Raw genomic sequence first — 27,545 nt, 5'->3', positions numbered from 1 at the left:
ACTGATAAACATTATACCTAATTCAAACATTCATTCGCCACTCATTATTAAGAATGAAGGTGTGCTACTAGATAAGATAAACAGGGAAAGATAAAAAATATAATGCAATTCCACCAAAGAAAATTATTTGAAATAAGCTTAATGCACCCAAAAGTGCTTTAATGGTCTTTGCTGCACAAGATTACCTCTGGCAATATTCAGAATAAGCATAAACAGAAAAGTATTTAGTGCACTTTAATGCTTGCTGTCTTTGGTCCTAACCTCTTGAATCTTCTCTGCTGGAGTCCCTGCTCTGAAAACTTTTCTCATTATCTTTAAATAAGATTGCTGGTACAAAAGCTTTCAAGTCAATCATGTTCTCATAGAAGTTCCGAGCATCTTCATCTTCCCAGATGCCTCCTTCCAAATCATATTCGCCAGGTTTGCCAGGAGTAAAAATGTCAATACCAGGACCATGTTCTGTCAGGGTACAACAGAAATAGCTTGTTAGCATCAAAACTATGTCCAATTACATCCAAAATTAAAACCACTTAACCACTCTTTAATTGGTGAATACACTAAAATATAAAAATGCAAGTTGGTAAAAATAATAAAATCCACACTAATACAAAGGCCCTGTGAATAAAGAAGGAACAATTTACTAATGGTTAGTTTGCATGGCCTCTAGGGACAACACTGGACCTGTGGCAGATATGAGATCTGGCATGCTAACCATTAAGAAATGATCCCCTATCCGATTGGACTGATGGCAATTTGAATGGCTCTTAATAACCTCAAAAGAAAGGTTGCAAGTCCAGACATCTGCTCCTGGACCTCACCATTACATTCCACCTAGTTAAAACGTTCATTTTCCACTCATTATTAAGAATGAAGGTAGTTTTCTCTACTTACTTAATATATATTGTTTTGTGGGTGGGGGGTGGGTTTTGTGGTTTTCATTATCAAATTGTAAAACAAATGATTTAAATTATTATATGATATATATTATATTTGAATATAATTTTTGGGAGGGTGGGGTGGGATATAATCTTTTTCCTGAGAAAAATGTAGAGCTTCAAGTGATGTTGTATATTAAATGATGATTTTATTGTACACTTGTTGAATGATTTAAAATGAACAAAGATTTATAAAAAAAAAAGAATGAAGGTAGAGATTGACAAGAGGATGGGAAAATGGAAGAGTCTTTGGAAGGGGGAAGGAAAAAGAGGGAGGGTTTTTAAGGTATAGGATATCATGCCCTGTTGCTGGCAATGAACAAGGATTGTATGTTTTATATTTTGGAACAGTTTAATAAAAATGTTTACACAATCCCAAAAGATCTATGGTGCTGGTACTAGGGTATACTGAAATAAAAAAAAAAAAAAGCCACCACATAGCTGCAACGATGGACCCCACCATCTCCAGATCCACCCATCTCTCCTTTTCTCAATCACCCTTTCATTCAGCATCTCTCCCTCCTTCCCCACCACCCCAGGGTCCACCAGCTCTCCCTTTCTCTTCCCAACTACCCTCCTATCCAGTATCTCTATCCCCCCACACACACCATCCTTTGTGTCCAACTTCTTCCCTCCCTAAATCCCACTGTCCACCATCTCACTTCCTCTCCTGTTTTTAGACCCATTATTTCTTCCCCTCCCCCACAGACCGGTATATACCCCCGACGTCTCTTTGGACCCCCCTTCCCTCCGTGTATTTCTACATCAGGTCCCCCCCCGAAGGCCTGCATGTTACCCCCTTCTTTGTAGCATCCTACGGCTTTCTCCCCTGGCCTCACAGTCTCACCTTCAGCTAATTAGGGCAGCCTGCAGAGGATCGCCGGTGCTATAGCGATCCTAGCAGGCTGCCTTTGGCCTCTGCAGCACGTTCCCTCTGTCGTGGTCCAATCCCTCCTCTGACATTAGGGGCGGGATCATGGCAGAGGGAACGTGCTGCGGAGGACGACAGCAGCCTGCTAGGATCGCTACAGCACTAGCAATCCTCTGCAGGCTGTCCTAATTAGCTGAAGGTGAGACCATTAGGCCAGGGGGGAAGCCAGAGGACACTACAAAGAGCGCCTATGCACTGCAGCACTTCCTGACTGACCCTCAACCCCTAAAGCAGGAGCAGCAGCGGCAGTGGATGGCCAGCAAGAGGCAGTGCTGCTGCTCCTGCTTTAGGAGACCTGAACAAATTGGTGCACCCAATTTTTTTTTTTTTTTAAATGAATCGATTCACCAAAGTGAATCAATGAATCGATTCGAATCAGCGAGTCAGGCAGCACTACTCCACACACTGACATCTCTGGATTCCAATATGCTTATGCCTTGAGTACCTGAATACATTCATGTAAACCGTTCTGAGCTCCTCTGGGAGAACGGTATAGAAAACTGAATGGATAAATAAAATCCTGTATCTGGTCACCACTCTGCTACTGCTGCACCAACCTATTCTCTTGTACCACATCTCACTCATCTATACAAACCCCCCTTTCTCATTCAAACATAGGTGCAGTCTTGCCAACACATGCTCAGCATACATCATTCACAAACACCTTATTTCCTTCACACCAGTATGCAACAGCCAGTCTCTCTCAGGAACACTTCTACTCATATAACAAATATGATGAAATAAAATAAGAAAGCCTGTAATTTTAAACTGCACTTTCATCTAATAAACATGTAAAGACATAAAAATATACAGCTTTAAGTTCTAGATACATAATTAGACATAAGAACATAAGAAATGCCTCTGGTGGTCAGACCAGAGGTCCATCGTGCCCAGCAGTCCTCACCCTCTGGTGTGGGTTTGTCTTGGGGAAGTTCAGGCATATTTTCATCCAGGAGATCTGCTAGGGACTGAGAATTTGCCAAAAGCTTTTGATAAGACGTTGCAAATTCTTCATGCTGCTTGTGCCGATCTTCACTCAATTCTCCTTTGGAGTGCAGAATACGCCTAAGAAGCCAGAGAGAAAAATCAAGAAAAAAAAAAGAGATAGCCTTTTAAAAGAAACTGGTTCATTTTATCCACATTTTAAGTTTCCCAAGGCAATATGTTTGGCATTCGCATGGAACTACAATATACCGGAAAGCACAGCAACTGGATGAATTCTCCAAACAAAATATACCCTATTCTCAAGGAGATCTCTAACATCTTTTGAATTCCAATGGGCAATGCAGATTTTTTTTTAAGTATTTATTCTGATTATGGTTGGGAGGGATTGGGTTAAAATTATAATGTTTTAATGCTGAATATGATAAAGTTACAAGTGTTATATTCAATTTTAACTGTTATTTATTGTTATACTTGTTATATGATGAAAAATGAATAAAGATTTGTAAAAAAAAATATATATATTATTTATTCTGTTCACAAATATAACAAGTCACAGTTTACTCTAAAATTAAACTATTAAGAAAAGTAACTCAAATGCTGAATAAATTAGCCCTCTAAAGGTCATCTCAAGGGGTATCTCTAATTGTAAGTCATCATCAAATGAAAATAAATGAGGCACCCATGTCAGTCTTCTCAGAAATAGCCCTCACACTCTTGAACTCACTATACTTAATTCTAGATAAACTCTACATCAAGAAGCAGATGAAAACCCAGCTCTCCTCCCTAGCCAAACTATCTACTCACTATGCATAGACTTGAAAAAATCCACTGCTTATTTCTCAAATAAGCAGCATAAAGTCTGTTTTACTTTTTAGGGCTCCTCCGCCCACCAATTCGCAATCCAAGCCCCCCCGCGGGCGCTTGGATGAGGGAGGAGGAAGAGGGGACGCCAAACGAAAAGAGGGAGGCAAAGCCATAGGGGGCGCGGAGGGAAACCCCCCCCGAAACCCCCCAGGCGCACGTGGGACCCCCAAAAGTCCGCACAAAGAAAGAAAATAAATTGGGGGCAAAAAACCCCTGGGGGTCCCCAGGGACTCCCTGCCCCAGCAGGGGTCCATGCTGAAACCTGCCCCTGTGTTCGCCATACAGGGGGAAGGTCACCTGAGCTTGCAGACAAAATGGAGGGGCCAGACAAAGAAAATGGCGAAGTTCCCGCCAAAAATGCTCCCTCCATGGCCTGTAGCGGCTGAGAAGACTGAACAGTCTCAGCCGCTAAGACAGGCAAGTCGGCATCAGCTGTCAAAAAATCAGCTGAGAGGGAATCCTTCGGGGAATCCCTCCGTGGGCGGTTGTGGAAGACCGGGCTTCCCCACTGCTCCAAGCCGACTCGCGAGGCACCATCGGCGGGGAGCTCTGGGCGCCTGCAGCCGCTGCCGACGGAGCTCCACCACCTCACCGACCCAAACCGCCGAGTTCAGGCCGGCCGCGAGTGCCTCGCGGCTGGACTCATTTGTGTCCTACTCCCCCGGAGAAGGGCACAATTGCTCCATACGCGACCTAGCTATAAAAAAGTGCCGGTTACATGAAAAAATACAGTAAAATACAGTTTTCTTAAAGGGAAACAACCCTTCAGACCAGCACTACCTCAGGATTTTTTTTTTTTTTTTTTTTTACAGAACAGACTCCACAGGCTCTCGAAGCAATATGCCTTGCTTGACTTAGGGGGCAAGGCTTACTGCTGAGGCTCCTCTAAAAAAATGTGGGGAGGTGGAGGAAGTGGGGGGAGGGACCCCGCTCGTGACCCGCCGGGTTTGACACCCCCGAGGTCGGACGGACCCCCAAACAGGGCCCGACCAAGCTCCGTCCGGCCAAAAACAGGGACAATAAACCCCTAAACAAATTCCAACAGCCCTACCAAGAGAGATGGGTACAGATCACTCAACACCTGCTGGAGACTGAAAGAAGACTGAGGGAAATAGAGAAGGGACGATAGTATATACTGTCCCAAAGTTTTGTTTTCAGTCTCCACCTGCTGGTCATGATTAGATATATACCCATTCGTAAAGTTAACCTCTACTGGTCTGGAGAGTGCTAAAGAAAGTCTGTTTTACTTTTTAGGACTCTAGTCCTGGAAGCACAGACTAGATATTTTCCATGTATTAAAAAGGAGGAAGGAAGACCAAACGGCAACCAGTGTGGTTAATGAATGAGGTCAAAGAAGCTATTAGAGCCAGAAAGTGGAAGATCCAACTGAAAATAATTTTAAACAGCACAAGGAATAGCAGGTGAAATGTAAGGCAAAGAGAGACCTTGAAAAGAAGATTGCACTGGAAGCAAAATTCACACAGAAACTTTAGGTATACTAAAAGCAAGAAGCCGGTTGGACTGCTAGATGACTGAAGATAAAAGGGGCTCTCAAGGAGTCAAAGCCATAGTAGAGAAATTAAATGAATTATTTTGCTTCAGTCTTCACCGAGGAAAATGTGGGGGAGTTACCAATGCCAGAAATAGTATTCAATTCTGATGAATCAGGGAAACTCAAAAAAAATCTCTGTAACACAGGAAGATGTAATGGGTGGGTCATTTTGACAAACTGAACAGTAGCAAATTGCATGGACCAGATGGTATACATCTCAGAGTGCTGATAGAATTGAAAAATGAATTTACAGAGCTATTGTTAGTAATTTTTCTCTAAAATCCAGCATAGCACTGGACGACTGGAGTGGCCAACGTGACGCCGATTTTTAAAAAGAGCTCCAGAGGTGATTTGGGAATTATAGACCGGTGAATTGGATATCAGTGCAGGGCAAAATGGTAGAGACTATTATAAAGAACAAAATGACAGAACATATGCATAATCATGGATTAAAGAAAGTAATCCAACATGGATTTAGTCAAGGGAAATCTACTGCATTTCTTTGAAGGGGTGAATGAAAATGTGCATAAAGGTGAGCCATTTGATATTGTGCATCTGGACTTTCAAAAGGCATTTGACATAGTACCTCATGAAAGACTTCTGAGGAAATTAGAAAGTTATAGGTCCTATTTTGGATTAAAAGCTGTTTGAAAGACAGAAAACAGAGAGTAGGTTTAAATGCTCAATATTCTCAATGGAGAAGACTACATAGTGGGGTTCCCCAGGGGGTCTGTGCTGGAACTGATGTTTTTTCACATATTAGATCATTAATATGGGAATAACTAGTGAGATAAATAAATTTGCTGACTACACAAAGTTGTTAAATCACAAGAGGGTTGTGAAAAATTGTAAGGGGTCCTTATGAGCCTGGGAGACTAAACGACATCTGCTATTTTGACACCCAATGTGAGCAAGTGCAAAGTAATGAATGTGGGAAAGAGGAACCAGAACTATAGTTATATGATGTTGGGTTCCACATTAGAAGTCAATGTGCAGGAGCAGCTAAGAAAGCAAATAGAATGTTAGGAATTATCAGGAAAGGAACAGAAAACAAAGATGAAAATGTTATTATGCCCTTGTATTGCTCTTTGGTACACAAAGCAAAAAGAGTGGGGAAGTGACACCACACATCAGCCACAGGAATGAATCAATTTATTACAAACATAAATAAAAGCATATACAAATAAATGTCTAAAAAAAAGAACATAAGTCAAATTTCATAGAGAGTCCTTAATTCCTTCTGGTGCTAAACCCCCTGGACCCCAACACAATCCGTGTTTTGGCGCCTTCCTCAGGAGCGTGTAGATAAAATCTATAATGCAAAACAGCACAGATATAAAGCAAACATCACATAAAAAATGTGCATTTAAGAGAACAAAATGATCTTCTGGAAGCTTGTAAAATTTGGAAATTAAAAAAAATGCAAAGAAAAAAAGAGAACAAAATGATCATAAAAGGACTGTTGAACAAATAATCATGAAACTACATTTAAATGCTAAAAACAGAGAAATGTATCATAAAAAATATATTGTGAAAGATACATCAATAAATAACACAAGGTTATATGTACACATATATGAAACATGCATATGATACAGGTACATTGATTATAAATAGCTCAAGGACATAAACGTCATAAAATATCAAATGTCAAAAAAATAAAAATTAAGATATTTTACAAATTATATCGGAGGACATATATATCAAGAATAATACTTGTCTATAGAATTATAATCAATCATTCAGAATATATGTAAAAATGAAAATAAGGAGATATGAAAGTATGAAACATACCCAACAGATGATGCCAGTGTATAAGTAAAAGACAAGAAAGCTATAAAACAGAATTAACCATATTATGTCCTCTGTTATAATTTGAAATTTTGACATTTTTTATATTTTATGACGTTTATGTCCTTGAGCTATTTATAATCTAATGTACCTGTATGAAATGCATGTTTCATATATGTGTACATATAACCTGAGGTTGTGGGTTTAAATTCCACACTGCTCCTTCTGACCCTGGGCAAGTCATTTAATCCTTTCCAAAAATACCTCTCCTTTGTATTCTTTAAATATAAACTTTATCAGGGAGAAATGGCGGCAAATTATTTTCTTCCCCACCCTGTCTTTAGTATGTTTTAGTGCAGTGGTTCCCAACCTTGTCTTGGAGGACCACCAGGCCAATCGGGTTTTCAGGCTAGCCCTAATGAATATGCATGAGAGAGATTTGCATATAATGGAAATGAGAGGCATGCAAATCTGCTCCATGCATATTTATTAGGGCTATCCTGAAAACCCGATTGGCCTGGTGGTCCTCCAGGACAGGGTTGGGAACCACTGATTTAGTGTACAGTGTATAGTATTTCGAAAGGGGAAGGAGCCTCAGATCCCCATGCTTTGTGAAGTGTGTTAACTGAACAACCTCACTAGAAAGGGAAAGCGCCTCACTGGCTCCACCCCCCTCCTGCCTAATATCGTTGTTCAATGCTAACTCACACTTTAGTATGTTAATGTATTAGTATGATCAGAGAAAAACGCACAAAACGCTACGCTCAAAAAATAGGTACGGATAAAATAAACAGCAAAGAATTGTTCAAACTAGTAAAAACACTAACAGACACAACAAGAATTCTGAAAAATGACAACAAGAGCACCCCCATCTGCCCAAGCCCTAGCCAACTTTTTAAAAAACAAAATCACAGACCTAAAAACAACTCTACCCACACCCACAAACGATATCCTCCACTATCTCGAACCCCACGAACAGAATACCAGAGCAGACATGACCTGGGACCACTTCGAATTCCCAAATTGGCATCAATTCCTAAATTTATTCAACAAATACAGCAAATCAAACTGCCTACTAGACGAATGTCCCCCTAAAATCATGACAATTGCCCCACCAGAATTCAAAATGGAACTATTCACCTGGCTAACAACAGCCCTCACAAACAGAACACTAAACAAAGGCATGGGTCACATACTGATTACACCAATCCCCAAAGATCAGAAAATCTCTACAGCACTCACATCCAACTACAGACCCATCGCAAGCATTCCCCTTTTCACAAAACTACAGGAAGGATTGGTCAACCTCCAACTGGTAAACTACCTAGACAAATTCAACACTCTCAGCGAACATCAATCAGGTTTCAGGAAAGGATATAGCACAGAAACGGTCATAGCCTCCATACTAAACCACCTCTATGATCTCTTCAGCAAAGGCAAAAGCGCACTGATCCTGCAATTAGACCTCAGCAGTGCGTTTGACCTAGTAGACCACAAAGTCATGCTACTGTGCCTTGACGCAATGGGAATCTCAGGAAAGGTAAAGAAATGGTTCCAAGAATTCCTAACAAACAGATCCTACCGAGTAGCCAGCAATGGAAATCACTCCAACCCATGGAATAACCCGTCAGGGGTACCCCAAGGCTCCCCTCTATCGCCTACATTATTCAACATTTACATAGCATCCTTAGGCCACCGACTACAAAAACTAAACCTAAAACACTACATATACGCAGATGACATATCCATCCTAGTCCCCTTAAATGACATCTCAACTGAAATTATAGACATCCTTTCACACGCAATGAGAGAAATCGAAAAATGGACCACTAAATACAGAGAAAACAAAAGTCTTCTCAGCAAGCCCCAACGACAAAATAATGAGAACATCATTAAAAATAAACAGCCATGAATATCCGATTTCCAAAACCATAAAAATTCTGGGTGTCACACTCGACACACACTTGGCCATGGCTGACCACACAAACTTAACAGTGAAGAAATGCTTTTATACTCTATGGAAGCTAAGGACTATTAAAAAATACTTTGGCACAACATCCTTCAGGTTACTAGTGCAATCACTGATCCTATCTACCCTGGACTACTGTAACATCGTCTACCTGGATATCCCACAAAAAAACAATAAAAAACCTGAGATTAGTACAAAACACTGCAGTTCGCTTAATCTTCGGACTGCGAAAACAAGACCACATTAGCCCATATTACAAAAAACTGCACTGGCTACCAATGGAAGCGCGAATTCAGTTCAAATTTGCATGCATCTGCTTCAAACAAATCTGGGGCCTAGCACTTTCCTACCTGCAAACACACTTCACTCTTCACAACCCCACACGAACAACCAGAACAAAAACATCTTCGCCTATCCTAATATTACTGGCTGCAAATACAAATCCTACCTTGACAGAACCTTCATGTTCCAAGCTAACAGACAACAATCCTGGCTGGGAAACTACATAAATAAAACCAGATAAACCTACCATGCATTCCGAAAATCTATCAAAACCGCTCTATTTGACAAATTCATCACCTAAACAGACCATTCCGCGCTCTCTATGCTTTTTCCCCTTTCAAACCTCTAAGCAATTCTTCAGGCAACTCCTACCCCCCCTTACTTTCCCTCCCCTACAACCCTTTTCTCCTGTAACTTTCCCCTCATACATTTGTAATTCGCTGAATGTCCAGCCTTCTCTTGATGTGAACCGCCTAGAAGTCGACTGACTATGGCGGTATCGAAAAATAAAGTTGTTATTCTTCTTCTTCTTCTTCAAAACTTCAGCAGTCAATGACAAAAGAGTAATGCAAAGAGTCTATGAGTGTGAGAAATAATGCCGAGTAGTCTAATGCCCTGAGACAGCCATATAGCAAAACGCCAGATAACTTCTGTCGGCAATAAGTGGACCGGCCAAGACAGCGGGAGAATTAACACACTGCCTGCAGTTCACCTCAAACCCAGCCTATGCTAAGTTCTTTGCATTACCCTTTTGTCATTGACTGCAGAAGTTTTGAAGAAGAAAGACATACTAATACATTAACATACTAAAGTGTGAGTTAGGCAGGAGCGGGGGTGGAGCCAGTGAGGAGCTTTCCTTTTCAAGTGCGGTTGTTCAGTTAACACACTTCACGATGCACGTGGATCTGAGGCTCCATCCCCTTTTGAAATACTATATACACTAAAACATACTAAAGACAGGGTGGGGAAGAAAATAGTTTGCCGCCATTTCTCCCTGATAAAGTTTATATTTAAAGAATACAAAGGAGAGGTATTTTTGGAAATAATTTGATCTTCTCTCTTATTTCATATATATATATAAATTTTTTTATACAAGTCATTTAATCCCCTATTGTCCTAGGTACATTCCCACCAAGACAGATAGGGAAAAATGCTTGAGTACCTGAATGTGAACCAATTAGGCTATAAATGGTATATAAATGCTAAAGATAAATAAATATATGTATGCATATTGTGTGATGTCACCTGTTTTGCCTCTCAATATTCTGCAGCTCTCGATGGTCCCTTTTCAGATGTTTGGTCAGAGAAGTGAAGTATTCCTTCAGCAGGTTCTGGAAGGGCTGCTGCTTTTCTGGGCTAATGATCTCACTGGGAGGAAAACTCAGATTAAACTTCTCTGCAGCATTTTTCACCTTCCTGGGTACCAGGCCAGCAATATCATCGCCACAATGGCGGCAAAAACTTATCACCACAGAAACATGTGTGTGGGATTCCCGATCAGCATTGATAATGTTTTTCAGCTGTTCATAGATCAAGGACAGGCCCTCTTTGTCAGTAAAAATTCCAACTATTGTCAGCTCTGCAATAAAACGCAAGTCTGTTCGTAATTTGGTAATGTTAGGAGTCTTCTCCTCTTTTCTTGCTTCAAAGTGTTTCTTCCATACCTGCAGAAGTGATGGAGCAAAGTCCGTGTAACGTTGGTGAAAGAGCGAGCACAAGTGCACAGCACAATTTACATCAGATATTTTCAGTTTGGCTTCTACAATAGAAGCAACGGCTTCAGCAATGTACTTGCTCAGATTGAGGCTATTGAAATCATGAGACAGGGCATCTCTCTGCTGCTCTGTGATTGTTTTCAGCTTTTTGACAAAGGCAGTGTTCTTCTTCAGACTGGAATCCAGCCTGCTAAAGAAGTGTTCTTCTGGACGACTGTCTGACGCATTTTGGTTTTTGCTGCGCTGCTCCTTCCTTGACTGATGTCGCTCCCATGCTTCCTGATGTAACTGATGGGCTTCTTCTTTTTCTCTAAAAAGAAATCATATGAGGCTCTGAGGATTTAGCTTTCTCTCATTTTTAAAAAATTTAGTTCTGTTTTCATTATTAGCTTTCTTAAGTCATCATGTACTTCTTCCAAAACCATTCTTTCTCTTAACATATCTGCTCCCAGTAATATAGCACTACCCAGAACTACTTCCAGGACTGCTCTTTGGTTGGCTACTGAACCTGGCACTCCTTCCCCCAGGATTCAGCAATGTCACCATTCCCAGACCATTCAAAGAAGAATCATTGTCATCTTAAACACATTTCAGTGGCGAGTACTACAAGCTATCATGCCAGAAAGCACATGGGAAAAATTGATGGTATGATGATTAGTTCTTAAATGCTCTCCACTAAAATGGGTTATTTTCTGGATTTTTCAGTCCTGGCTATATTGAGGTGGTTATAGAAATGTGGGACTGAACATGAATAAAGCAGTGCTTGTTGCAGGTTTCCGGGTCTCGCTGCGTCTTTGTCAGGTAGAAACCGATGTTTGAGCCACCATGCTGTGGCTTTCTTCAGCGTATGCTATGAAGTCTGAGTGTGACTTTGGAAATATTGGGTTCACTGACCTGATTGGGAATAGGGCAGTCCCCCAATTTGAATTTTGGCGGGAAAGTCAGTTGGCCAGAAATTTGAGTTTTGTTGTGAAAGTCTATAGAATGAAAAAAGTCTCTAGTAGGTTTAAAGATGTTCTCCCCGTGGAGCTGGGTTAGATATTCTACATGACAAAGACGCAGCAAGACCCGGAAACCTGAAAAAAACACAATTCCAGCTGCAGAAACCCTGAGAGAATACGAATAAAACAGGTTTGCCCAAGTTCCATTCTTAAGGGCCACAAAGTGGCCAAGTTTTTAGAATATCCCTAATGTAAATGCATGAGAGAAATTTGCATGCAGACCTCTCTCATACATATCCATTAGGGCAAAGCTTCCCAAACTATGGGTCAGGACCTCCAAATGGGGTCATAAAACTCACATTTTAAGTCATGATCTAGTTGGGCTGTCCACATATGCCATCATGATCCTATACTTTTGGCAGATCACACAATTTTACATGATCTCAAGCATTGGGGTCACAACCATAAAAATAAGTGCTGCATTAGGGATATTTTGAAAATGTGGCCTGCCTGTGGCCTTAAGACAACCAAACTAGGATGAACCTCACCTAAAGTAATGAGCAGTGCTTACTAAATAACAGAGAAAGGCTGATTAGCAATTCCTGCTCAAACTTTGCAAGTTTTGGAGGAACGGGAGCCAGTATATCTTAAGTATTTGCAGATAATCAAGGTCTCACACTAGTCAAGTGTGATGACTTGTGTCAGCGTTAGCCGGGAGTGGGAGGTAAAGAGAGAAATGACAGTCACTGTGAAAGTGTGTGTGTGTGGGGGGGGGGAATTGCCCTGGTTTCAATATAAACTGGAGACCCAATATTTTTTGTGGGAGGGGGACAATAAAAAACCATTTCTGTTTAAATTTGAGTATATACAAAATATAAATAGACTATTACTAGCCCACCCACTCTCCCCATACTTTTTAAAATTCCTTTTCAATGAAGTTATTATGACAGAATTGTCTACTTTGCCCTCTGCTATGCCTCTTAAAATCACTCTTCAACTTTGAAAAGTGTGACAGGTGGAAGTCCCCTAAAGACTTATTTTCATACAAGGTCTGCTGGAGCTAGATCTAGCCATTCCAGAGGGACTACACACACAAAATTATATTGTGTATACATATACAGTACACATATACACACCAACCAGAGATATTCAACATGATCTCACTGCTCTCTCTACTCTATTAAATCATATAAAGAAGGTATAGTTTGCCTGAAGCTCACCTATGAGCTTTATATACTGCTCCAACCTTGTCACCAATCTGAACTAGGTCAAATGTTCCACCACTTTAGGGCAATGCTTCTCAACCCTATCCTGGGGGCATATCTAGCTAGTTGGATTATCTGGATTACTATAGGGAACATGCACCAAGCAGATTTGCATATTATAAGTCTTTTAATACATGCAATCTAACGCATCTTCATTGTGATTATTCTGAAAACCCAAATGGCTAGGTATGCCTCTAGAATAAGGCTCTAAGAAGCATCACTTTAGAGAGAGTATCTGTAACCCAGCAGATCAAAATATAAGTGTCTATATATATCCTCCATGACCTGGCTGTTCCAGTCACTAACAAACTACCTCAATTAATGTAACCATTGTTGCAAAAAACAAAATCAGCTCCCCTGCATGATCAAACACCAATCAAAAGGCTGAAGCGATGGTGGAAGAAGCAAACAACAGCTAGGACTCTGATATATCAGAAACTAGCAAATTTGTATTTAATTAATAAGCTGAATAGGTCTCAGAAATACATTTTAGTACAGCACAAGTTTGATTTTCAAAGGGATGGAAGAGGTCAGAACAGACAACAGGATCACTAACTGAAGAACCTTACAAGCATTTACAACAAGTGTATTAAAGAACAGCAAAAACATGTTATGTCTAGCTAGTTTGCTAAATAAAACAATGTAAACCATTTATACACTCTAGCTAAATTTACTCCAGCGAGAGATCTGCTACTCTGCATTAGGACCAAGCTTTGTAGTTCAAGAACTGAACAAAACCAAGAAAGCTATTACTTAATTTGTGCAGCTGCTTCATCTTCTTGTCGTTTTAGAATATCATCTTGCTTCTTTTTCTCTTCCTCTTCAAATTTATGTTTTTCTTCTTCCTCTTTTCTCTTCTGCTCTTCCTCAGCTTTCACCTTGTCCTCCTCTCTTTTCTTGCGGTCTTTTTCCTCTTTTTTCCGTCTCTCCTCCTCTAGCTTTTTTTTTTTGTCTTCACACATCTTTACATTTTCTTTCTTATTGCCAGGCTTGAAATCATCTTTTGGTCTCTCCCTGCCACCTGCAGGTCTCCTTTCAATATAGTCTCTCTCTCTAGTGTTCAGTGGCATTTCTTTCTCTTCCATCTTTGCTAACTTTTGATGCTCAGCTGGCATTATGTTCCTAGACAAGCCTGCAATACAACAAAAAGAAATATATCATATCTCCTGTAATACAATAAACAACAAATAATATCTGGTTTTATAAATTTGTATGTTCATGTTTTATGTTTTCTACATGTGTGTGTGTTGTAAGCTGTTTTGGACACAATTTTATGGAAATATGGAACACAAATTTAATATATAAGACATGAATTTCAATTTATAGCATAACTCAACCATCTAGCAGGTGGATTCCCAAGCTGTAGGTCAGGACTCACCAATACAACAATGCAAACAAAAAACAACCAAAGAACAACCTTACAGATGTTTTAAAAGAAAAATCACATGTTACAAGAGAAACTCGGCCAGAAAAGTGACAAACACAAACCAGACAATCACCAGCATATGTTAAAATTTAGCACTGCAAGGAAATATTTCTTATACCTAACTGCATAGATAAGATTATTGGTATTCCCAAGCTCATCTTGGAGGTCCCACAGCAAGTTGGGTTTCAGGAAATTCATGCTGAATATGCACGAGATAAGTGTGCATATGAGTGCATGCAAATTAATGTGCATGAGATCGATGTGGATATCCTAAAAACACAACTGGTGGAAAGGTCCCTAGGATAGTTTTTTTGAAAGCCAAGTTAATTAAGATAGTCCTTCCATTAATATGAGTATAATACACACACACAAATACATATACTTTGATAGAAACGTGACGGCAGAGAAAAGGCCAAATGACCCTTCCAATCTACCCATCCACAGTAACCATTATCTCTTTCTCTCTCTGAGAGATCCTACATGGCTATTCCCAGGTCCTCTTGAATTCAGACACAGTCTCTGTTTCCATCACCTATGCCCTCTCATTGCAGAGTTTCCTTTCAAATGAAAGAGACTTGACTCATGCACATTTATATTGCGTAGGTATTTAAACGTCTCTAGCATATCTCCCCCTCACCCACCTTTCCTCCAAAGTATACAGATTTAGATCTTTAAGTCTGTCCCCATACTCCTTATCATGAAGACCACACACCATTTTAGAAGCCTTTCTCTGGACTGACTCCATCCTTTTTATATCTTTTTGAAGGTGCGGCCTCCAGAATTGTACACAATATTCTAAATGAGGTCTCACCAGTCTTATACAGAGGCATCACAGAGGCATCAATACTTCCTTTTTCCTACTAGCCATACCTCTTCCTATGCAACCTAGCATCCTTCTAGCTTTCGCCGTCACCTTTTCAACTTATTTGGCCATCTTAAAATCATCACATACAAGATATTATACACATAAAGACACACACACACACACATACACCCTAGAGATGGGTAGACATTTAAAACGAATGCCATCCACTGGGAATGTCTATTGGGAAATAGTATGCATACACATGCTGACATCTGGAAAGGCATTTGTTTTGGTCAGCCCAACAGAGAAGAGGCACCTATTTGGAGGGAGGGGTTGGAAGACTCACAGACCACTAGGTATACCTTCTAAATGTACCAACCTTATACCCCTTTGCTCAACTGGGAGCCAGTAGACTAACTGGCCTAGGAGCTAGACTACTTAACCAGTCCATGATCTGCAAAGCACATCCTCTTCCACCTGCTGGAGATAGACAAATACTAAATTATATAATGTCTATCTCCACCTGCTGGCTGATGGACATACACTCACAAATTCAGGACTGTTTTGAGGACACAAAGGACTAGAGAAGGAATTTCTAAGTCAGATGATAGAGCATAACATAACCTGTGGCAGTTCATTTTTATCCACTTGAGCCTTTTCATTAACTCTGAACAAAATTACAGCCTGATCTATTGAATGTCCTGCATAGAAAGAAACTAACGTTCAGAAAAGACTGCCCTATGTCTACTGCATGTAGCCTTTAAAAACAACAAGTCATCCATAGTGAGATCTGAAATCATATAAAACAAATTCTACAATCTCTGTGCAAATTGTAGCCATATCACAAATTCATATTTAGGTAACACTTGGGATCATCAGTAGCACCTTAAATATAATGCTGTTCAAGTATAGTTTAGAAAATGATTTAATGCGACAAATCAATAATAATACTGCAAACTCCCAATGTATAATCTTTTCAACATAGGAGCTTTGTAATGAAGTTTGCAATCTCATGCGAAATGTGAATCCCAGCATTGATATTCTGGCAGCTGCAGGCTTACAAGGAGCTTCTGCAAATAAACAAACTATAATATCCCAAAAGTCAATTTTTAACTTGAAATATCAGCAAGGTTTCTAAACTAATACACAAACTAGAAGTTGTTTTATCATATGGTATTACAATCCAAATCACAAACCTTATAGCTGGGAAGACCTGTTTTGAAAACTATATATCATGGTTATAACAAAGAATCATACAGCTCATGTGTAATTTTAACTGGATTGAGTGAAATGTAAATAATGTACCCCATTTTTAAGTATACATAAATTTAACATTGTAATCTGCCTTGAATCCTAATGGAAATATGGCAGGCTATAAATGACATAACAGAATCACAAAAATGACATAAAAGAATCACATGATTTGGGTGAACTGATCAATACACAAAATTTAAAATTCTAATTTTAATTGGCCAACGAAAATCAGGAAAGAGAAAAGGGTGGACTTTGATATACCACCTATCTATGGTTATAATCAAAGAGGTTTACATATTATATACAGATACTTTTTTGGTACCTGGCACAATAGAGGGTTAAGGTGACTTGCTCAGAATCACAAAGCAGCTACAGTGGGAATCAAAACACTGTTCCCCTAGTTCACAGGTCACTGCATTGACCATTAGCAATAGATCTACACTTTGATATCCTGCTGGATACTTGTAATCTGAATTGGCCACTGTTGATAACAGAGGATAGACCAAGTCTGGGGAATGCTGTAGCCAACAGCCCTTTGGGGCTAATTTCCCTTCCTCCCTTGGGAAAAGACTGGAGGGGCTAGATTATAGGTGTCAAACTCAAGGCCCGTGGCCCGAATCCAGCCCACCTGGCTGTTTTATGTGGCCCGCGGTCCAATGCCTCCAGAGTTATCTTTTGGCGCATCCCACGCCTCATCCAAAAGCATTCCCTCTGATGTTGCGACGTCAGAGAGAAGGCTTCCAGTTCAGGCGCAGAATGCACGAGGAGCCGCTTTATCCCTTTATCTCCTTTTTACTCTAAAAGAGAAATGACGTAGTTCATTAAGACTATATACCAGCAAGCATGGCAAAACCTGCACACATACAGTTTTCTACTAAATTAACATTTCCTCACGAGAGGCTCCGAAGAAAATTAAAGAGTCATAGGATAGATAGGTGGCGAAGTTCAGTTCTGGATTAGAAATTGGTTATCTGATAGAAAACAGAGGGTAGGGTTAAATGGTCATTTTTCTCAATGGAGGAAACAATGGAGTGCCACAGGTGTCTATACTGGGTCTGCTGCTATTTAACTTATTTATAAATGATCTGGAAATTGGAACGAGTGAGGTGATTAAATTTGCAGATGACACTAAACTGTTCAAAGTCATTAAAATGCATGGGGATTGTGAAAAATTGCAGGCGGATCTTAGAAAATTGGAGGACTGGGCGTGCAAGTGGCAGATGAAATTTAATGTGGATAAATGCAAAGTGACCCAAAGGCTGAGTGGAATTGTCCAGATCAAATGCAAAGTGATGCACATTGGGAAGAATAACCTGAATCACAGTTACCGGATGCTATGGTCCACCTTGGGGGTTAGTGCCTAAGAAAAGGATCTGGATGTCATTGTAGACAATACGATGAAACCTTCCGCCCAATGTGTGGCAGCGGCCAAAAAATCAAACAGGATGCTGGGAATTATTAAAAAAGGATGGTTAACAAAACTAAAAATGTCATAATGCCTCTGTATTGCTCCATGGTGCAACCTCATTTGGAGTATTGCATTCAATTCTGGTCTCCTTATCTCAAGAAAGATACAGTGGTGCTAGAAAAGGTTCAAAGAAGAGTGACCAAGATGGTAAAGGGGATGGAACTCCTCTTGTATGAGAAAAGACTAAAACGGTTAGGGCTCTTCAGCTTGGAAAAGAGATGGCTGAGGGGAGATAGGATTGAAGTCTACAAAATCCTGAGTGGAGTAGAACTCCACTCAGTACAAGTGGATACAAGTGCATCGATTTTTCACTCCGTCAAAAATTACAAAGACTAGGGGCCATCGATAAAGTTACAAGGAAATACTCTTAAAACCAATAGAAGGAAATTTTTTTTCACTAAGAGAATAGTTAAGCTCTGGAACGCGTTGCCAGAGGATGTGGTAAGAGCGAATAGCGTAGCTGGTTTTAAGAAAGGTTTGGACAAGTAAAGACCAAAAAGGAATGCTCTCAATTTGTATATAAAAGCTTGCAAATCAACAATTTGCAATTGCATCCAACGTTTTGGGACTGAGCAACCAGGTCGATTTGCAAACTTTTATATACAAATTGAGAGCATTCCCTTTTGGTCTTTACGAGTATATTGGTGCCATTATTATTTTTTTGTATAAGTTTTACCCATTTATATGCTTTTAATAAATTGATTGTCCTTGTGGCTGATGTGCGATATTATACAGGTCTCAGAATTTTAGTGTTCTCAGCCTCCATCTGCTGGTAGGTGATCATAACCCAAGCATCAGTTTCAGGTCTGGTCTGGAGGGCTGACAAAGAAATAATTTCAGGTATTTTCACTATTTTTCATTGCAAAGTGCACTAAATTTGTAGATGATTTACAAATGCACCAAAACATGATTCTTGGAACTTAGGAATTTCCTTAACTGTTATTCAAACTAATTATTATTTACCATTCTGCAGAACTAATTTATATTACTGCTGTCTGGTACTAGCAATTCTTTTTCTGGCAACGCTGTAGCTTAAAGAAATTGAGAACAGGAATAAGCTACTATGGAAATAGAGAGAAAGAAGGACAATTAACTTAAAAGTAAATTGACGGTTTGTGAATTTTTGTTGAGTTATTGTAGTCTAGCTTCTTTCAGAATTCCCTAGCATTTAAAGTCTGATAATGCAATCAAAGCACTTCATCAACATGCAACTGTGTTTGCTGTAATTTTATTATGTATGTTTTGTTGTAACCCGCACAGAACTGTGGGATGTCATGGGATATAAGCTTTTAAATAAAATAACTGTTCAATACAGAGTCCAATTTAAAATCCTAGCACTGGCACATAGAGCCCTTCATTCAGGTAGCTGAGACTCAGGCCTGAATGTAGTCAGCATAGAGGTGATACTGAAAGCCATGAGATGAGATTAGAAGAAGCGTAGATGGAAAAAAAGAAGCAATCAGAGCCCTGAGATACACTGACCGATAGTGGGATGGCATCTGAGAAGGATCCACCAAAGCATACATTAAAAGTGCGATGGGAAAGGTAGGAAGAAAACCATGAGACAATAGAACCCTGAAACTCCAGCAAGGATAGGGTATCGATGAGTAGGCAGTGATCTACTGTGTCAAAAGCCACAGATAGATCAAGAAGGATATGGGTGGCGTAGAGGCCTTTGGATTTGGTCAGGAGCAGGTATTTGGAGACTTTAGTAAGGGTAGTTTCTGTGGAATGAAGAAGGCAAAAGCCCAATTGAAAGGGTTAAGGATAGCTCAAGATGAGAGGAAGTCAAATAACAGCAGTGAACAGCACATTATAAATAGTTTGGATAAGAAGGGAAGGAGGGAGACAGGGTGATAGTTGGAAGGGCAAGTAGGGTCCAGTGAGGGTGTTTTGAGGAGCAGTGTGGCGACAGCATGTTTGAAGGCATCAGACAGAGTCACAGTGGAGAGTGGTAGGTTGAGGATATGGCAAATAGAGGGGATGATAGTAGGAGAGATAGTGATAAGTATATGGGTAGGAATGGGATCAGAGGAACAAGTGGTAAGTTTGGAGGAAAGAAAGTGTGCAGTTTCCTTCTCTATGATTTCAGGAAAGGAAGAGAAGGCAGTGAGGGCCAAGTGGGGGTGTTGATAGAAAGGGCTGGGGGAGGGGCTCAATTGAGAACTCAAGGTTGATTTTGTGAACCCTGTTGTAGAAGTACTCAGCCAAAGTCTGGTGAGAGTGACAGAGAGGTTGGAGGTAGGGGGACCTTCACTAAGAAGTTCAGTGTGGCAAAAAGGCAGTGAGGGTTTGAGCCAAGAGAGTCAGTCAGTCTTGTTTGGCAAGTGAGGGAGCAGACTGGAAGAAGGTCAGGAGGAATTTGAAGTGAATGAAGTCAGCACAAGTGTGAGATTTGAGCCAGAGATGTTCAGCGGATCTGGCACAAGAGTGTAAAGTATCAGATTTTAGAGTTTAGCCAGGGCTGGGATTTGGTGCGCTTTACAGAGCGTGAGGTAGTGGGAGCGAGGGTATTTAGAGCAGAGGAGAGAGTGGTATTATAGGGGGAGACAGCCTCGTTCACAGATTTGTGTAGCATAGTGGTAGAGAGGAAGGGTGAAACAGCAGTGCAGAGAGTGCAGGAGTAGATGGCCTGACAATTCCTAAATGTACAGGTGGAGAGGGTGATGGGTTCTGAAAGTTATCAGATGATGGTCAAAGAGAGAAAGGACTCTGGTGGAGAAATCTGTGATAGAGCAATTGGAAAAAAAGACAAGATCAAGGCAGTAGTCGTTCTGAATATTTGTCATTGTGTTATGTTTAACTGGGTTTGCTACAAGTAATAGAAATATATTGTTATCCTCTATGAACTTGTAAGGGCTTTGGCAGACTATAAAGTCAGAATGTAACATATGGGAGAAAAGGTAGCCACCATGATATAGGGTGGCAGCTGAAGTAGAGTCATCAGTGAATATTCAGGTCTCTGTTTCTGCAAGCAGATGGAGTTCAGAGCCCCAAGGAAGATGAAGGTAACAAATTCAGTTTGATGAGCCAGTTCTGAGAGAGAGGAAAAATAGCATTCAGATCAAGTTTCTACAGCTGAGGAGAGACAGTCCCCAGAAGAAACAATTTAGGTACTAACATTAAAGAATAGCACCTGTGCAAATTAGCACCAATTAAATAACAAAAACATAACATAAAAAATTATTTCTATAACACAATACCATTAAGTTCTATGCGGTTTACAAAATAGAATTTAAAAACTGCACATATACAGTTGAATTTAATACATTAATTTCCTAAAAATCTTGTAAACAAATACGTTTTCAGTTGTTTCCTAAAATGCTGATATGAGAAAAAGGTCGATATTTTTATATCATAGATAAGAAGGGAATTGGCACCAACTAGTTACCAATTCACTTGCATTTATAACTGCTATTATTCTATAAACAAGATGCGAATTTTGTGTGCTAAACATGAAATGTGAATGCAAAATGATAGAATTAGGAAGAATATGTCCAACCTCTCCCACCTCTCACCCTATTCCAAAACTATCCAGTATTGCAGTGATATAACTTCTAGGCTGAAAATTATTCATAATGACCACTACTATTGAACATCATTAAACTATCCTGTGTGCTCTACGTTTTAGTTCACAACCAACTTTTTACTGGATCTCTGGGTTAATATAAAGTACCAATCACACTGTACAGCACACATGTCAAACACAAGGCCCGTGGCCGTTTTATGTGGCTCATGGTGACTGTGCCGCATCCAAGCCCCTGACCCTGCAGCCCCTGTCCCAGTGACAATCCAAGCGCCTGAACGTACTGCCCCAGTCCCAGCAGCACTCCAAGTGTCTCACCGTGCTGCCTCAGTACTCATTTGCAGGCAAGAAGGACCCAGTCCCAGTGTAAAAGCTAGGGCGCTCCACACAAGTGCCTGACTGCGCTTGTTGTTATTTTCAGTGCATGATTAATGCATGAGGATGGCATGTGAGGGTGAGAAAGGATCTATACTTCTACTAAGACTAAGTATCTTAACAAAAAAAAATTTGGCCCGCGACTTAGCCTGGGTTTTAGATTTTGGCCCCTTGACACCCCTGCTGTACAGAATTGATTCACTAAGGCAGAATTTTCTATGCACTATAGATCACGCTGGTCACTGACCATAAAAAAAACAAGCCATCAGGTTTACTGAGTAATCACATTTCTAGCTTTCAGCTGATCTGAGTGGATGTTGACAAAACGACTAAACATCTATATCAAAAAAAGTCTTATGCCCTTATGACTGTTGAATTTGTGAGAGCTGCATCTAGCACTGTAAGCTTCTGATTCCACATCAATACTGGACAACACTCTACAGCAGTTGATTTTAACCCAGTCCTCACAGACCACCTGGTCAGTCAGATTTTCAGGATATCCACAATGAATATACATGAAAGAGATTTTCATATACTGCTTTCTTGGTATGCAAATCTCTCTCATGCATATTCATTGTGGATGTCCTGAAAATATGACTAACTAGGTGGTCCCTGAGGACTGGGTTGAAAATTACTGCTCTCTTATAGAGAATGACACAGGGAAAAATATTTCCCCGTCCCCACAGAACTCAATTTCCCCATTCCATCCCTGTGAATTTTATCTCTGTCTGTGCCCCATTCCTGTAAGCTCTGCTTTAACTGCACAAGCCTCGAACACTTATGATTTTAAAGTGTTTGAGGCTTGTGCAGATGAGGACAGAGCTTGTAGGAATGGGGCAGGGACAGGAAAAGAACTTGCCGGGATGGGACAGGAAAGTGGAGGAGTGGCCTAGTGATTAGAATCCTTGCCTTAGCATTCTGAGGTAGGTTATGGGCTCAATCCCCACATCACTCCTTGTGACCCTGGGCAAGTCACTTAATACTCCACTGCCTGCCAGGACAGATAGCAAGAAATACTTAAGAGTACCTGAATGTAAGCCGCTTTGAATAGAAGCAGTATATAAGAAATGTAAATCATAAAATAAATAAATAAACTACAATATTCAATAGGATGATGGATGGAATCAGTAATCTAATGTTGCAAACTTTATATTTACTTACTACTTAAATTGTGATGCAACTTTAACAAAAAATTGTTTTGGGAAAAATCATCTTAAATTTATTTTTGTTTAATCTAGTTTTTCTTTTTCTAACTGTGGACAAAATAAAGGGTCCTTTTACTAACTCCCCTTTTACAAAACCGCAGATACGCAGGCCAGTGAGCTGAATGCTCTGCGCTGCTCCTGATGCTCATAGAACTCTTTTGAGTGTCGGGAGCAGTGCAGAGCTTTCAGCATGTCGGTTTGCGGTAAAAAACGCTTTTGCGGTTTTGTAAAAGGGGGTGGGGGTAAATGAAGGTTTTGCATTTATTGTGTTCTAACAGCAGAAAGTAATGCATAGTAAGTGCAAAGGCTGACTTGGTAACTTCTGGGGGCATGCCCAGCATGTCCCCCTTGAGTTACCTCATAGAAAAAGTTCCTTACTGCTTGTTATGATTATTCACCATTACCAAGCCTCCTTTAGAGGAGATGGTTAAACAACCCACAACATACAATCCATACCCATTCTCCAACTATAATCTGCTCAGCTCCCAAAACAATTATTTCTACAAATTAGATCAAACATAATAAATGCTGGCAAGAAATAGAGTCAAAACACTAATCAACTTATATGTTAAATAAAATAAATTCAAGAAAAAATATCTAACAACACTCCAAAAATTAAACATTCATCATATTATCCATTCATTTTTATGAGACACACCAGACAGAAACTTACATGAAATTTTGGGGAGAGGTTTAAAACTGCATATGGTTTACTCTCCAAAAATAATTTTTCCTCTAACCAGAATGACCATCACAATTCTCCCACATCCGACTACACAAGAATTATGTTCTTAAGTGTGCTATTTTTGTTAATCTTGTCATAGAGCATAAGAATAGCCATACTGGGGAAAACCAATGGTCCATCTAGTCTAGTATCCTGCTTCTATCTGTGAATAATCCAGGTCACAAGTACCTAGCAGAATCCCAAATAGCAATAAGACTCCATGCTACCAACCCCCGGGACAATAGTCGCATTCATCATATCTATCTCAATTGTAGACCATGAACATTTCCTCCTGGAACTTGTCCAGACCTTGGACATTTCTTCCACTAACGTGTCCAGACCTGTTTTAAACCCAGAAATACTAACCACCATTACCACCTCTGGTAATGAATCCCAAAGCTTAACTATTGTGTAAATAAAATATTTCCTCCTATTTGTTTTAAAATTATCACGATGTAGTTTCATTGAGTATCCCCTAGCATTAGTACTTTTTGAAAGAATAAACTATTGAAATTCACATTTAACAAAGTAACATAATAAATTACAGCAGATGTGATGTCCATCCAGTTGATAATTAGTCCTGTATGTTTGCCACACGAAAGTATACATGATTATCCTAGTTGATGTGTGTGTTCAAAATTTACACAAAAGTTAGAAAATTGAATACAAGTTGGTCGACTTTAGTAGTTTTATAGAAACCTTTCTAGAAGTATAAAGGTTCTGAAATCCATGTTTTGATATACATTCTGTACGTGATGCTAGAATTTCTACACTATTCAGGATTGTAGACCTCTTAACAAGTACACAGTAGAAATGAAACTGAAATTAAAACATTAATAAATAAATACAGTGCAACTGATGCATCTGAATAAATGCATCACTGAATTAATACATACAAGTGCCCTATACTGGTAAACTGTGAAATTCTCTTAGCATCACATACAGAATGTATACCAAAACATGGGTCTCGGAACCTTTATACTTCTGGACAAAGTTTCTATAAAACTACCTCTTTTACAAAACCGTGCAAGAGGTTTTTAGCTGGCATGCTGTTCTGCACTGCTCTGACATTTGTAGGAATTCTATAACTATCGAAGCAGTGCAGAGCATTTAGCGTGCCATCCGGCGCTTTTCTTGTGCAGTTAAAAAAAAAAAAAGGGGGGGGGGGAAGAGGAGGGGAGTCCAACTCACACTCCTAAGTCTTTTTTTTTTTTTTTTGCAAATTTAAAAAAAAACATCAACTAGGTTAATCATATGTACTCGCTCATGTGGCAAACATACAGGACAAATTAACAACTGTAAACATACACCCACTCTCAATAATATTTCAAGGGAAAATAATTTACATCCATCTCAGTAACACTAACTTCACTTTCAAGTCATCTCTACATTCACATTGCTTATTTACTTACATCATTTGTCAAGCAGATGCTCTCTCCTTCAGTGGAACTGGTAGCACACTGGAAAAATAAAGGAACATTTTTATTCCTATTAGACTTTCTGATTTCAATATGTGCTTTCAATCTCTCTTCTGCAAATATGGAACTTCATTAAGGTGCAATGTAAACAAACAAAAAACAGCTTTTGAAAAAGAACAAGCTATCTTTTGAGACCATAATTTGCTGACCTACAAATGTGTTCATTCTGCTGCCTTCTCTTTTCTCCCAGAGAACTGCATTCCTCAGATCAGTTGCTCTTAGCTGTACCCTTCTCCTGTACTGCTAATTCCAGACTTTGTTCCTTTTATCTAGCTGCCCCCTATGCCTGGAATAAATTGCCTGAATTTGTCTGCCAAGCCCCAAGCAGATAAAACCCACCTTCTTAATATAGCCTTCAATCCATAACCCTACTCCCTACTGCCCACCAACCCAGCTAGCAGATTAACCATCCCCCTTAACTGTATCCCCACCCTGGCATCCTATTTAGGTCTTTGTCACTCTGTACACTGCTGTGTATGTCTGGTAGCGCTATAGAAATAATTAATAATAGTAGTAGTAATTCGTTTTTGTAAATAATTAATAATAGTAGTAGTAATTCGACTCCTAACTCCTCTCACCTTGGATTCTGCGTACCCAACCCTATATGTCATGTCTGTCTGTCCAAGTTAGACTGTAAGCTCTTCTGAGCAGGGACCGTCAATAAATGTCAAAATGTACGGTGCTGCGTACGCCTTTTAGTGCTATATAGTGTTAAAAAAAAAGGAAAGTGTCTACTTCCAAGAGTTTATGAAAAAGTCATTTTATGTACAAGCAACATCAACGTTTCCCTATTGTGAAGGTGCCTCCAGCATTTCAGAAACTTCAGACTCTGAGGAAAGAACGGCCTTATTATGCGTTGCACAAAGCAAATGCCCCCCCAAAAGATCTATCCATAGTGCACATATTTTCAATCTTTATTGGTTTTCAACTTTGACAGTGCAATACAATTAATTGAACATAAAATACTGCATAAAACAATCACTTTCTCCCACCCTCCTCCCAATTATTAATAGAATAAAGCATATTTAAAACGAGAGTCAAGAAAGTCACAATTGAGAGAGAGGATCCGGAGGATCCGCGTTTTACCTGCCCCGTCCCCCCCCCAATCCAGGCCCCGCAATCACGAAAACGGCCCCTGACTTCAACAAGCGCCCAAACGGCGACGTGACAACCCCCCCTTCCCCCCCCCCGGGGGCTGGCGCTTCCGTTCGCGAACACCGTCCCCAGCGCCAGAGGCGGGCCCCGAGCTCGCTCTCACTCACCGCCGCGTCCGCCTCTCTTCAGCGCTTCATGGAGGGGCAGCAGGAGACAAGGGGGGCGGGAGGAGCGAGCACGAGCCGAGCCCCCGGCAGCTCGCGGGGGAAAAAAAGGCGCAACGGCGGTTACCTCAGAATTCCCCATCAACAGTGGCGCTCGCTTCCAGCAACAACTCGGGCGCCCTTCCCTTCCCGAGGCCCCCGGGGCGCCCGCCGCCGCGCCTGACGGCGGCGAGCGCCCCGTCCGCCGCCCGCCGGCCTCGCGGCTCGGCGGCGCGCCGCTCGCCGCGGGCCCGGCCGCTCTTCCGGCCCGCGAGTGGCGCGGGACGGGCGCTTACCGCCGTCGGGCCGCGGCGGTTTGAGACGGGCGGCGCGGCGGGCAGCCCCGCCGCCAGTTTCCCCCTCAGAAAGCAGGAAGTGGCGCCTGACGTACGGCCCACCAGGAGGGGACGCAGCCACGCCCCCCTCCTTGCAGAGACTGTGTCTTGGTGCACATAGATAACATTTGATATGCTGCCCATGGCAAGAACATCTGAGAGATTAAAAACATATTTGTTTATTCATTTCTCTTTTTGATAGCTAACTTCCCACTCGTTTTTTGATCTGTACTGTGCAGAGACTCCCAAAAGGACTTGGGGAAGAGTTATTGCTCTTGCTATAAACTGGTGTGGGGAATGGCCCTACCTATCTCTTACCACACTTCGAACTATACGTCCCCATGAGGACAACCAGAAATCGCAATCTCTTTGCCTATCCAAAGATCACTGATTGCAAATACAGGTCCTTTAAGTTTCAAGCTAGCAAACAGCAAACCTGGCTATGCAATTTCATCGATAGA

General features: G+C 40.6%; 1 protein-coding gene across 2 annotated transcripts in view; it reads right to left on the bottom strand.

Moving 5' to 3' along the window:
- Positions 1 to 26,946, bottom strand: part of UPF2 (UPF2 regulator of nonsense mediated mRNA decay) — a 158,736-nt gene extending 131,790 nt beyond the window's left edge. The window contains exons 1-6 of one of the 2 annotated variants that reach the window (XM_033958303.1): positions 26,838 to 26,946; positions 25,386 to 25,433; positions 13,944 to 14,322; positions 10,515 to 11,294; positions 2,771 to 2,931; positions 262 to 459 (exon numbers count right to left, since the gene is read on the bottom strand). In XM_033958303.1, coding sequence (XP_033814194.1) covers positions 262 to 459; positions 2,771 to 2,931; positions 10,515 to 11,294; positions 13,944 to 14,305 — 1,501 coding nt within the window. In that variant the 5' untranslated portion in view covers positions 14,306 to 14,322; positions 25,386 to 25,433; positions 26,838 to 26,946. Of the gene's footprint in view, positions 1 to 261; positions 460 to 2,770; positions 2,932 to 10,514; positions 11,295 to 13,943; positions 14,323 to 25,385; positions 25,434 to 26,713 lie in introns of both variants that reach the window. The other variant, XM_033958302.1, reaches the window with a different exon arrangement.
- Between the last annotated feature and the right edge of the window lie 599 nt (positions 26,947 to 27,545).

Source organism: Geotrypetes seraphini, chromosome 9 (assembly GCF_902459505.1).
Source record: "Geotrypetes seraphini chromosome 9, aGeoSer1.1, whole genome shotgun sequence".
In the NCBI taxonomy this organism is placed as follows: Eukaryota; Metazoa; Chordata; class Amphibia; order Gymnophiona; family Dermophiidae; genus Geotrypetes; species Geotrypetes seraphini.
The sequence above is the reverse complement of the archived record's forward strand: the minus strand, read 5'-3'. Positions and strand labels throughout refer to the sequence as shown.